The sequence below is a fragment of the Euprymna scolopes genome, chromosome 15 (genome assembly GCF_053919585.1).
Source record: "Euprymna scolopes isolate OS-2025 chromosome 15, ASM5391958v1, whole genome shotgun sequence".
NCBI classification, from domain to species: Eukaryota; Metazoa; Mollusca; class Cephalopoda; order Sepiida; family Sepiolidae; genus Euprymna; species Euprymna scolopes.
This window is the reverse complement of record NC_136496.1, coordinates 24,438,418-24,452,667: the sequence shown is the minus strand read 5'-3', so window position 1 is coordinate 24,452,667 and position 14,250 is coordinate 24,438,418. Positions and strand designations below refer to the sequence as shown.

Here is a 14,250-nt window from a genome sequence, read left to right as displayed (position 1 = left end):
TGGGTTAAATAGAATCTGACTTAAAAAAAAAATACTCCATTAAAAATCGTTCCTCAAAATAACTAGATTCGGCATTAAATAACCTGAAAAAGGTTGATATGCCGTAAAACAAAAACAACCAACCAACCTATCCCAGTCGATGTTTCCAATTTTATTATGACCTCGACGAACGTCCAACCGGCAATCCTTTTTATTCTTCTCTTCGAATGTCTATTGGGCTTTTTTACGCTTTGATTCATCAGTAGAAACTGAGAGGAACAGATGATTAAACGGGTTGAAAGTATATAATTTTCAAATCTGTATTTAAATCTTGTGACATTATATTTATTGCATGCCCGATTCTAGTACCTCCTAAAGGCGATAAACCCACATGCCGTCGAAAACAAAATTTCCACAACTAATGTCGTCATTCTGCATATACATACTAGTTGTAACTTTAATATGTGACACTAGTTAGGGGAGGGGTCGCCCGGCATTACCCTACTACTTTAAAATGTGTCCATATTTCGTATATATTATTATAGAGTCGTAGTTTTAAAAGTGTTTCAGTGCCATCAGCTTGAATCAAAACTGAAAATGTAGCATTTAAAGCTGGTGACGTTACCACTTTACCAACTTGACAGGAATATTAATGATTGAAAATTAAAAATTAACTAAGATGAATGTACAACGTGTAATGCGATTTAAAAAAAATAGTGAACGATTTTACCCCTTAAAAACTATTTTAACCGGCTAAAGACCCAAAAATAACCGGCCCGTAAAAAAATCCAATCATTTGAGGTCCCTAGCGCTGCTTTGCAAGTTTTAGTTTTGGCGAAACTAAAGCAAGTTTCAAAATGATGACAGCCAGACAGACATATAACCTTTTGTATATCAAATTAATAGAATTTCAAACTCGGTTTCATATGCAGAATCAAAACTGTCGCCTCATAAGACTAAACGTCGCTTTTTTGTCCGCATCGCCTCTCTTTTCAACGCCCCCTATAATAATAGGTTCGCAACATCCGTTCAGTTTCTTCTAGTGGTAATAAAATCTATATCGATAGTATGTTTCCAATTCATTTTTGGTCTTCTACTTTTTCAATCAGAGATCAATTAGAGCATCTCTAATTTCTTGGTTGGTAATTCGATCGCTATATTCTATCACTAGCATCTTTCTATGGTATTTAAAATCAAACACATCTAATTTCTTCTCTGGGCTAGAAAGAGACAGTTTCTCGCACTTCGTTCAATGTCTCGAACAGATTTGAGGATCATAAATATATTAAATTTAAATACAAGCCTATACTTATATATGCCAGCAGCATACAGCATAAACGGGTAGAACCAGATTCCTCCGAAGGCGGAAGTATCAAGCGAATATTAAATTCACAAGCGATTCACAGTAGCATGTATATCTAGGTTAGGTGGAATGACAACGTAGGTCTTCCTACATACAGCGCAATGCATTTCAAAATAATTTCCAATCTAGTACTTCGTTACTTAACTTTGCTGTATTATGCTGTGTATGTGATATATATATATATACAGGGGGATGCAAAAGTAGGTATACAGTGGTCAAAAAAAGAACAATCGTATAAAGTTTAAGGCATTTATTATACAGACAAACAAATGTTGCATAAACAAGTAATAATTAGCACGTATAATAAGAAACGCATGTAATAGGAAGACCTATTTCCGCAGGTATTCAAATTGCTTGCCGTCAGCGTTAACACATTCCTCTAATCGAGAACGATGCACACTCTAGAACAAAGATCTTTATCCGCATCAATTTCCTGACAAGCTTCCAAAATGAACTGAATCATGCGAGGCTTGCATGCAAAAACCTTATCTTTTACTGTGCCCCCAAAAAAGAAATCCATAGGAGTTAAATCTAGCGAGCGTGGTGGCTAGTCAATGGCGCCACGGCGTCCAATCCATCTGTTGGGAAATTTTAAGTCAAGTAGTGCTCGCACAGTGAGTGCAAAATGAGGTGGGGCCCAATCTTGTTGAAAATAAAAATCATCATTTTAGTATTGTTCACGTACTTGGGGTATTATTGTATCCTGCAACATGTTTAAGTACACAGTTTGATTAATGCTTGTGTGAAGAAAAATGGGGCCAACAACACCTTTGCAAGAAAGCCCGGCCCATACCGTTACCCCTGGTTGATTGAGTTGTTTTTCAATAGTGATGCGAGGGTTTTCGGTTGTATAATAAACGTAATTGTGTCGATTAATGGAACCTGATAATTTAAAGTTTGCTTCGTCAGACCATGCAATTTTATTGAGAATACCGTTACCTTCAAGTTCCTCGCTCAGGATGTTTTCAGAAAATTGTAAACGACGATCCGAGTCATCTTCCAATAAACCATGTATCAATCGAGGCGTGTACATCTTTAGACGGGAACGATTCATTAGGCGCCTCAATGATCTACGCTCAATACCAAGTTCAGATGAGGCTCTGTATTTCGATTTCTGTTGGATCCGAGTGAATGCCTGAGCAACTTTGAATTTATTTTCTTGTGTGGTCACAGTAATTGGTCGACCACTTCTCGGTGCATTGTGGATACTCCCTGTCTGTTCAAATTTGTCACGCAGTTGATAAACTGTGAGCCTTGTTGGGGGAGGTGTTGCAAAGGTTTTGACTCGCTGTTCTCTTACGCGTTCACTATTTTCTGTCTTCCAGTATTGTTTTAATATCCATTTTAGCTGTTCGTCAGTCAAATTACCGGCCATGGTTAAATTGCCAATTTAACTGAAAAAATAAATGATTCAGTGCATGCACTTTAATCGAAAGGAAATTTAATTAATAAACACAAAAGAATAAAGTATATGCATTTTTACTTTAAGGTATGTAGCTTGCAGTTCAATAAAAGGTATTATGTATATATACATATATATACATATATATATATATATACATACATATATATATATATATATATATATATATATATATATATATATCAATGCTCGAGGACTCCATTCAGTTTCCATACAGACACCCTTCTAAGGTTAGCTGCACATGTAATTGTGAGGCAAGGGTTATGCAATCCGCAACCACGCCTCTCCTGAATCCGCACTGCCTGGGTTCAGTGGAAAGGATAATCCGAAGACTGCGTGGAAAAAATGCCGAGATAAGCGGTAAGCAAATACAGCAGCTGGAATTCCGAAATGATCACCCATTTTAGTATTGACAAGGCTAAACGTTACCAAAATTATATATATATATATATATATATATATATATATATATATATATATATATATATATATATATATAATATAAAGCTGAATGTCTGTGTGTGTGTGTGTGTGTGTGTATCTGGTCACAAATAGGCTTCTATATGGTTGACTATTTTATAAAAATGATTACATATAATGATAGAAGATGTATCGAGACACAGAAATAGCATGATTGATCTAGCACAACCGTGGTTCATTAAAATTTTGGGGCCTGGGTTCGCGCCTAGTCCACAAAGTATGGAAATAAAAAATTAAGAAATTAAAAAAAAACGTTTACAAGTGTTTTTGATATAGATGTACATAATAACACTTTGATAAGTATGTTTTAATTAAATCTATAATATGAAGCTGAATGTATGTGTGTATGTGTATGTGTGTGTGTGTGTGTGTGTGTGTGTGTGTGTGTGTGTCTGGTCACGATTAGGCTTCTATACGGTTGGCTATTTTAAAAAAACTGATTACATATAATGATAGAAGATGTATCGAGACGCAGGAATGGGTATGTTTGATCTGGCAGAACGGTGGTTCATTAAAATTGTGGGGTCTGCGGTCGCGCCTGGTCCACAAAGTATGGAAATAAAAAAAATAATAAAAAACGTTTGCACGTCCTTTTGATATAAATGTACATGAGAATACTTTGATAAGTATGTTTTAACTTAAATAGGGACGGTATAATATAATTGTGGTTTCTGCGTTCGCGCCTGGCCTCCATAGAATGGAAATAGGTACAAACTTTAATAAAGACTTTTCATATGTATCTGCGTAAGTAGACTTTGATAATTATGTTTCAGTTTTAAGAAATATAGTATAATAAAATTATGGGGTGTTCGTTCGCGCCTAACCTCCATGGAATGGAAATGTGTCACAAAGTTTAACAAGGTTTTTTAATATAGATCCACAGAATATTTTGATAAGTGTTTCAGTGTGAACAGGTATGGTATACTCAATTATGGGGGTTATATATTTTATTTTTACTTTCATGATATTTTGCTTTGGTTTTTATACCTTAAAATTCGAAGCTATCTCTTTACAACCCTTCCTTTTCATAACCTATCATACTTTCATAAATCAGAGTCCATTGTCTGTAGGCTGTTTCTAAACCCAGTCAACGGCGGGTACTTTTGCTAGAATATATATATATATATATATATATATATATATATATATATATATATATATATATATGATGTGAAGAGGAAGCTGAAGACCGGAGGCACGAAGTTTCGCCCGAGTTATGCGGGCTTTCTCAATAGGTGTGACTACATATATATATATATATATATATATATATATATATATATATATATATATATATATATCAAAAGGTGTGACCACATCAATATATATATATATATATATATATATATATATATATCAAGAGGGGTGACCCTATATATATATATATATATATATATATATATATATATATATATATATATATATATATATATATACGTTTTCCCCGAGTTATGCGGCTTTTTCAAGAGGTTTGACAAACCTCTTGAAAAAGCCCGCATAACTCGGGTGAAACGTCGAGCCTCCGGTATTCTGCTTCCTATATATATATATATATATATATATATATATATATATATATATATATATATATATATATATATATATATAGTTACATGGAATTGTAGAAGGCGGTACAATGCAGAAGTAACGGAAAGACACAAGCTGAAGCAGGTGAGAAATTTATTAATACAACGTATAAATACATGTGTACATATTCATATTCCATATACGCAGTATATTTATATTTGCACAGTGGTTACCTGGGAAAGTCGGTCTGCTGGTATGTCCGTGTAATATAATATTTCGAGAAAGATCTCTTCGTCAGATATTTACTTGACTTTGACAAACGTGTTGTAGTAAGCAGTAACTATACCGCAGCAAATCATTGCTCAGGACTTGTGGGTAGTATAGGGTTAGGGTTTTTTTCTCATATATATATATATATATATATATATATATATATATATATATATATATATACTAAAAGAGTTTGTTGGGGATATAAAATTTATAAATAGACGAGAAGAGAATGCACTTGTATCTCAAGACGCTTTTAATCATTTTCATATTTTTTTAATCACCCCTGATGGAAATGGCGAAAGGCGTCTTGGAATACAAGAGCATTCTCTTCCCTGCGATACTTACCTATTATTAAGTTACTTTTCCATGCCGGAATATAAAATTGTGTCTCAAAATATTTAGGCATGAACGCCACTGACCCAGATATGGTGAACGACCTCAAGCAGGAAAAGCAACAGATGCTGACAAAGAGAGGGTTCGTCATAATCCGTTTCATTGCTTGCATCATTTCTACAATATAGAAAAATAATTTTAAAAAACTGGATATTAGTGGACGACATTTTACATGAGGTATTTATATGAGACATTGCTTATATGAAGGACACCAATTAACATAGCAAAAACATTATTGATTAAAGGTTTATAAAATCGATACATTTTCCGTTGAATTAAATATTACGAGAAGATTTATGAATCATATGAAATTAATATTGAATCCCCCATGAGAAATTTTTAATGGGATTTGGTTTGAATATGTTCATGTTAAAAAAAAAACAATTTGCGAATTAACATACTTTGATAACTTGATTTATTGTTTATTTATTATTTATTTTCTATTTATTTATTAATTTATTTTCCATTTAATGTCTTCTAACAACTCTTGCTAACATTGTTCTAAGTGATGACCTGTACATTTCAGTTGACCTATATTATTTGGTCCTATATATTTTTTTCGCGCCTTTAGCATTTCATGTCTGGGTCATTTTTACATTTGTTTCTCTATTTTATATTTAACTCTATCATAATTTTTTCTCTCTCCTCTTTTTCTTCCCTGATCTTTCTTATTCATATGCCTCAGAAGTAGAGTGAAAAGCATATCTTATTTTTCTTTTATTACTATTATTGGAATTTTTTTCCTTTTTTCCTTGTACACATTTTTGTGATTGGATTTCTGCCTTTGGATTATTATGGACCATCTTCTTCCAATTACAGGATTTCCTTGGATTTTACTTGTGCAAATGGAAATCCAATTAACTTTCTTGAAGATATACATTTGGATTTTACCATCACTGGATTATTTATCTTCCACCAGACTGTCCATTCATGTGTAATCGCTTTTTTCTTTACCATATTCCCTCTGCTTCACGTTTTTTTTGTTTTCAAGTAAAATATTTGACTTACTTGTTGTTTCATCAAATACTTTTGAATGCAAAATGCAATCCCCCATTTTGCTAATTCCTACCCTCTGATGAGATCCGCAGATTAAGGACTATCCACTTATCTAGTGTTTTCTTTTCAGATTAAATATGTTTGTAAGTCATTTCAAAGTGTTTTTAACATGTTTTATTAACTGTTTGCTCGTATATATATATATATATATATATATATATATAGTTAACACTTACTTATAAAGGATTGCCCTTCTTTGACCACGGAAGATTTATCCCTTGGTTTCATGGTTTTGGGAAAGAAAAACAATGGTATGGAAGCTGCTAGAGATGCAAATCCAAAACAGATGAATCCAAGCCACCAGGCTCCGATCCAATAACTGTCTTTTGGTGTTAAATCAGTATCTACAAAATAAATGTGAATTTTCAAATCAGGATCTACAAAAGAATATATGAAAATATCTAAAAAAAATTTTGGTTGAAGTGAAAAAACGTAATGACCAGAGTTAGTATATATAGTTTTTGAATTTTACTCATAAGTAAATTAATTACTGATAAGAATGTGCCATCTAGCCCGAAACACGTTTAACGATAATATTGAATATATATATATATATATATATATATATATATATATATATATATATATATATATATATATATATATATATATATTTATATGCATAATTTTACAAACAGACACACAAACAAACAAAAAATTAACAATAATGGAAAAATTATAATTATTTATCTAGGTTGATCTCTTAGATTATTGAAATGAAATAAAAATTATATATATATATATATATATATATATATATATATATACTAGCAGTTCCGTCTGGCTTTGCTCGGGCCCTATGTACTGTTATATATTTATATATAAACTAACATAAAAAACACTAACCTAGATTTAAAACAGATCAAGAAACTAAATATCCAGGCTAAATAGAGCACACACAAAGGAACAGGTCAACCAGAGGTCAAATAGGTCTTTGTCCGATAAGCGCATGCTCATTGGCTGATAGGAAGGGCGCGGTAGATACTAGAAAGCTGATTAGCTAACTAAAATCGCAATAGAATATGCGCATATAAAAACGACAAACAACCACAGAATTCGCGCGTAAGGCTGAAGAGTCCTAGAGTGGATGAAACGCGGAATATTCAGTGTAGCTTAATCGCAATACATATTTTATAACTTACTAACTAGCTCTACCTACGTATTGAGCACTTTTGATGTAAGTACTTAAAGTTTACGCATAAATATATACTTTCGTATATTAATTTTATGTGAGTAAATTAAGTAGTTATATATATATATATATATGTATTTATATATATATATATACATATTGCTTTTTTTTTTCAAAATGTAATGCCTTCCGTTTTTTAACATCCCTGCATGAATCAGGGAGGATTGAGTATGAGACTCTGAAAAAAAAAACAACCCCTGTCCCGAAGCTGCTTCAGAAACATATAAGTGTCATTGAATCCCGGGCAAAATTGCATTGAGAATTATAACAATTATGTATAAAAACACATTCTGGATCTCAGTAGGTCGCCTGTTATTTATTGTTCTCTTTATATCTCTAAATTTGTGACATCTTCATATCTCTAAACTTTTTGTCTTATTAAAAAAAATGAGAGACTTTTATTTTGGAGCGACCTTCATGTACAATAGGTCCTGGATATGACCTAAAACTATATCCGATGGTGAGGCCTCACCTTGTCGGCCTTGGGGTGTGTGGAGCCACCCTTCAATTGCCATTGCTCCCAGGTTCACTCTGACCCGGAGTGGTAGTATCTGTTAGGGTTCCAACTATGGGTTAAATAGAATCTGACTTCAAAAAAATATACTCCATTAAAAATCATTCCTCAAAATAACTAGATTCGGCATTAAATAACCTGAAAACGGTTGATATTCCATAAAACTAAAACAACCAACCAATCATATACAATAAAACTCCGGGATACAGTAGCCCTAGAATCCGTTTTTTTTTTTTTTAGGTTACAGTGTGGAATATAATGCTTTTTTGGGCCCGTGGTTAAGGTATTTGTCTCGCCTTGCAGTACTATTTATAATGTTATTTGATTATGTTTATGTGTACTATATACTTATGTGTATTTCGTTACTGATTTATAGTGCCATATCTCAGGGTTTAATTGTATTTCCAAGATAAATATTCAACTCAAGACGAGCAAAATTAATTAATAAAGGATATAATATTAGTCAAACAATTTACAAATTCATATATTTCATATTTGTATAAGATTTGATCTACGTAACGTTTCCTTTAAATTTAAGTATCCTCTTAAAACCTCTTAGTCTTATGCTCTTAACATTTTTTTAAAAATGTCCTCATTCTTACCCCACGTGATTTTCCTGACTAATCATAGCGTCGTATTTTTCAACATTTTTCACATTCACACAGAATCCACGCACTTCGAAATGAATTTACGAAACAAAAGTCATATTGAAAAGAAAGTAAAACATAATATTACCTTCAAGAGTAACGTATATACTACTGAAAAGTCCGCCTAACATAAACGCAAGTGCTGGACCGAGGATCGAAATCCCGATAATTGTACCTGTGGTAAAACAAAAACATACTTTCATTAAAAATTTCGAATTCAACAGACCCATTATTTTCAAATTACAGTTGCATATTATGCTAGGCTGAAAGGATTATGTAAATTGATAAAGACACAGTATATAAAAAATAATTATCTTGGATCATTAAAAGACTTCAAGGGCTATTGGTAAGGTTTTATCATATGTTTATTTATTTTTATGACTTTTATGTTTGTATTAATGTGTTAAAATATGACGTAAATCATAAATCTATGACATAACATCAAAGCTATAATTATTTTGTTAAGATACTAGCAGTTCAGCACAGCTTTATATATATATATATATATATATATATATATATATATATATATATATATATATATATATATATATATATATATATTACCAGCGGGTAGGAAGGCAGGCTTGAATCCGTACCACGAAGGAGGAAAAGAATGTGCAAAAAAAAAAGTGACGTCTTGGCTCTTACGACCACCGCCAGACAAGAATTGACGTAGGCTAGACAATCGAAAAGAGGGGATGACTTTCGAAAACATAGGTGAAAAAAGCGACCCCTCCCTGTTAGAAAGTGCCAGTTTAGGGTGATGAAATTAATGTTTTTAGCCAATTTTTCGGTACTTATCGTCTGAAAGGTCGAGCTTCAAAACGATACTGTTCTTGTAAAAATCCGTCGCCTCTGTCGAAAGTTTTAGGCAGACATGCAAACAAAGATGCATACATTTATATATTTGTAGCTCAAATTTTCAACCCAAACTGATAAAAAAGATTGACTTATCTCTGAATACCCTTTATATCAAATTTCAAATGTGTAGACCAGAAATTGTCTGAGTAATTTGGTAGCGACCTAGGAGGTAAAACTTTTTTAAAACTTTGACCCCTACTCTGGCCCCACAACATTTACTGTTTGGGGTTCAAATCAAATTATTAAGTTAGATCAATGTCCAAGTAACCTATATTTAAAATTTCAAGGGTTTATACCCATAATTGGCGGAGGAGTTTGGTAGAGTTCTCAAAGGTGAAATCGTTGAACTTTGACGCCACATTTCTGGCCGAAAATGAATTACAAAGATATTGCCAAATCTCACTGCCCTGTCTATCAAATTTCGAGTCTGTAGCCTGAAAATTGACAGAGTTATTGTGTAGGGAAATGTACACAGGCAGACACACAGACAGACAGGCAGACAGTAGACGGACAGACACTTATATATACATATGTATATATATATATATATATTAAAATGTTTGACTGATGTCCAGGTTACTTCCATTTAAAATTTAAAGCGTTTACATCCCTAATTGGCGGAGGAGTTTGGTAGAGTCTGCAAAAGTCAACTCCGTAAATTTTGACCTTTAGCAGCCAGATTTTCGCCCAAAACCTGATTAAAAAATTTGTTACATGTCTTACTTTTCTATGTAAAATTTCATATGTTTCGACCCAAAATTTGTTGAATAGTTTGCTAGAGACCAGAAATAAAATGATTTTTTTTTAACTTTTACTCCTTGGCAGACAAAATTTCCGCTAAAAACTGATTAAAAATCTTGACCCATGTCTGAATACATCTTACGTAAAATTTTAAATGTTTAGACCAAAAAGTAGCTGAGAGGTCAATTTTATAAAAAAAAATTCACCCTAATATTTTCTCTTTAACGTTTATTGTTTTGGGCGCAAATTATGTTAAAACTATAATATTATAATTATGCTTGATCCATGTTCAAGTAACCTCCATAAAAAAAATTCAAGTGTTTAGAGCCAAAATTTGCGAAGGAGTGCTGTGGAGTTTTCAAAGGTCAAATCATTGAATTTGACCTATTGACAGCCAAATTTCTGGCCGAAAACTGATTAAAAAGATTTTTCCAAATCTCAATACCCCTTATGTCAAATCTCGAGTCTGTATATTGAAAATTGACAGAGTAATTTGGTAGAGAAATGTACACAAAAAGACACCCGCAGAGGCATTTTCACTTTTATTGATATATAGATTAATTTTAGATCTATTTTTACGACTCTTTGTGTTTGTCACGAAAAACACCTGTTCAGCTTAGCCCACTATCAATAGTTTCCCCCAACTCTTTATCTGTGCCTAAGAAAGAAGCTTTGTTCATGGAATCCACGTTTTGATTTAGGCACAGATAAAGAGTGGGGGAAATTTTTCACAGTGGATTCAGCTAGACGAGTGTTTTTCGTAAAAGATTGGCGAGGGGGGGACCAGAGATTGGAGTTCAGACGAGCACCTGCCATGGGAATAACGATAAAACAAGAATAGGCTCGCAACGTCTCTTCTGTGGGAGAGAGGTTGCAGGCTAGAGAAAAGGGCATCCCCCGCTTAACCACGAAGTCTATTTTGTACTCTGTCAAGGCAGGATAGGCTGTTTTTAGCAGCTCCTGCCCAGATATGGCAACAGTACTCCATCCTTGGACGTACTTGGCTTTTATATAGATAGAGAATTGCATAAGTAGTGAGATATCTTCTGGAGCGGTAGAAGGATCCCACCATCTTTCCAGCGACCTTGGCAACAGACTTGATGTACGTGTTCCATTTCAGATCAGTAGTAAAGGACACACCCAGAAGCTTGTCAAAACACGTGGCTTCTCCTAGACGAGAGCCACCCATTTCAATTGATGCCAGATGGGGATCGGAGCGTTGATGATGTAAAGATAGGAGTTTGGTTTTAGATGCATTAAAGGTAACCAGCCACGACTTCCCCCACTGAACCACGCGCTCGAGATCAGAGGAGAGAAAATCAGAGAGAACTTTGTCATTTACAGCCTTTGATGTGTTGCCGTAGATGGTCGTGTCATCAGCATAGATGTCAACGAATGATTTAATATGTGTTTAGGGAGGTCATTGATGTAATTATTGTGTTAAGGTAATAATTTTAGGTCTAGTTACAAGAAATATGTGAATAGCTCAGTTTTTAGTAAACCAGAGAGAAGATACTGATATTTTTAACAGAAACAAAGTACGCAATGTATTTATTACGTTAAAAAAAAAAACACACACACACACACACACACATACACACACATTGTGACGAGTAGACAGTATAAAGCTTCATTTTATAAAAACACTAAACCGAAGTTGAATGACTAAACATGATCCTTGTCTTGCGTTGAGCCTATCGAGGAGCGAAATAACAAACTGCCGCTGTCGAAAAAGCAATGATATTTATATAAACAAATAGAGCTTAAGTCGTTCGGATAATGTTTAAATATGCACAATCACACATTTCAGCACCGGCCAAATAGTGTGATGGGCTTGCTGTCACTTGAGTTTCAATCCTGTGTTGAGGTAGTTCCAGATCTGATTAACTGTGGTAGCATCACACACACACACACACACACACACACACACATATATATATATATATATATATATATATATATATATATATATATATATATATGTGTGTGTGTGTGTGTGTGTGTGTGTGTTATTTGGTTTTTGTTAGCGATACTTTCTTGAATGAATTCAAGTATTTATACGAAAGTGCATGTTTACCTAAATGGTTGTTGGGAATAATTTTCCCATTGAGCAATCTGGAACCTCCTGATTGGGGAGCGGCATATATATATTATTTTTTAAAATTATATACTATTTTATGTATCTATAATTATCCACTGACACGTGTTTGGTCGTCTACGACTCACCAGAGTGGCTGAATCTAGCGAGACTCGTAATCGGGATCCCATGATAAGAAGCCTAAACCTCTACCACGTGGCTGCCTCGTCTGACCACTAAATGTACCGTGTTTTTATGTAGATGTTTTTATTTTTTTTTTATTAGCGATACTTTCTTGAATGAATTCAAGTATTTATACGAGAGTGCATTTTTACCTAAATACTTGTTAGGGAATAATTTTCCCATTGACCAATCTGGTACCCCCTTTTAATGGGGAGCGGCATATATATTATTTTTTTAAAAATTATATACTATTTTATGTATCTATATAAAATTTCGAAAAATACTGATTTACTTCGATAATGATTGGTACGTGAATAGAGCTGGGTAGTGAGATTTGAAAATATATATCAATTAGACTGCTTTCGCGGCTAGGAATTTTTGTCCGGTGACCCCAAAATCAGATTAGACTATTAATGTAATGATCGAGTTTTTTGTTGATTTTACGGTGTGACTTCTGTGCAATTCTGGGAAGTCCATCCTTCCATGCCTTGCCTTCTATTAATGAGAAGAGGTTAGATTATTACTAATCGCTAATATTCTTTAATTTAGGTACATTATTCGCCATTGTTGTTATAATAAAAAGAACAGAGGCGTCTGTCTCCTGATGAAACTTTTTTTTAGATAAAACCATTAAACTGAATGTACCACCATATAGTAATTAGGTTTACCCAATTGAATAAAATAATGTTCTGCTCTTTTTATTGAGCACTATCAACAATTAAATTAAATAGTTTTTATTTTTTGATATCTTTGTCTGGAATAGATTACTATACAATACGTTTTTTCAGCTTACGATATAGAAACGATGTATTCCCAGCCCCTGGTTACGGTCTTTGTCCCGCCTTACGGTGTTACTCATAATGTTATTATATATATATATATATATATATATATATATATATATATATATATATTTGTGTGCGAGTGCGTCTGTGTATATAAATATATATATATATATATATATATATATACATATATATATATATATATGTATATATAAATATATAAGAACATTGTGATTAACATCGTAAGGCGGGCATAAGACGGTAACCAGGGGCTGGGAATACATTGCATCTCTATCGTAACCTGAAATAAAGTATCCTAGAGCTACCGTATCCTGGGGTCCTTTTATATATATATATATATATATATATATATATATATATATATATATATATATATATATATATATAAATATATATATATATATATAGGGTGTCAGGAGGCGATGAAAAAAATCCAATAAAATGCGCGATCGTGGATGTGAGAGATGAAGATACAATATTCCGCTAGAACTTTCTTCTGAAGCGGATATATATATATATATATATATATATATATATATATATATATATATATACATATATATATATATATATATATATATATATATATATATATATATATATATAATATTTATTACGACACTATATATACATATTTCAAAATCGTACCAGCGGTTTCATTGCGATGAATCCCCCATAATTTTTCATTTTTTCAGTTTTTCAATGTCGCTGATGAATTTGCGCTGACTCTTT

At 32.8% G+C, this 14,250-nt stretch overlaps 1 protein-coding gene across 3 annotated transcripts in view; it reads right to left on the bottom strand.

The window, feature by feature from the left end:
• LOC145294226 (solute carrier organic anion transporter family member 2A1-like) overlaps positions 1 to 14,250 on the bottom strand; it is an 81,259-nt gene that overhangs the window by 16,590 nt on the left and 50,419 nt on the right. For all 3 annotated transcript variants that reach the window (XM_080141333.1, XM_080141334.1, XM_080141335.1), the window contains exons 5-7: positions 8,936 to 9,022; positions 6,671 to 6,838; positions 5,391 to 5,555 (exon numbers count right to left, since the gene is read on the bottom strand). In XM_080141333.1, the coding sequence (XP_079997459.1) occupies positions 5,391 to 5,555; positions 6,671 to 6,838; positions 8,936 to 9,022 (420 nt within the window). The remainder of the gene's footprint in view (positions 1 to 5,390; positions 5,556 to 6,670; positions 6,839 to 8,935; positions 9,023 to 14,250) is intronic.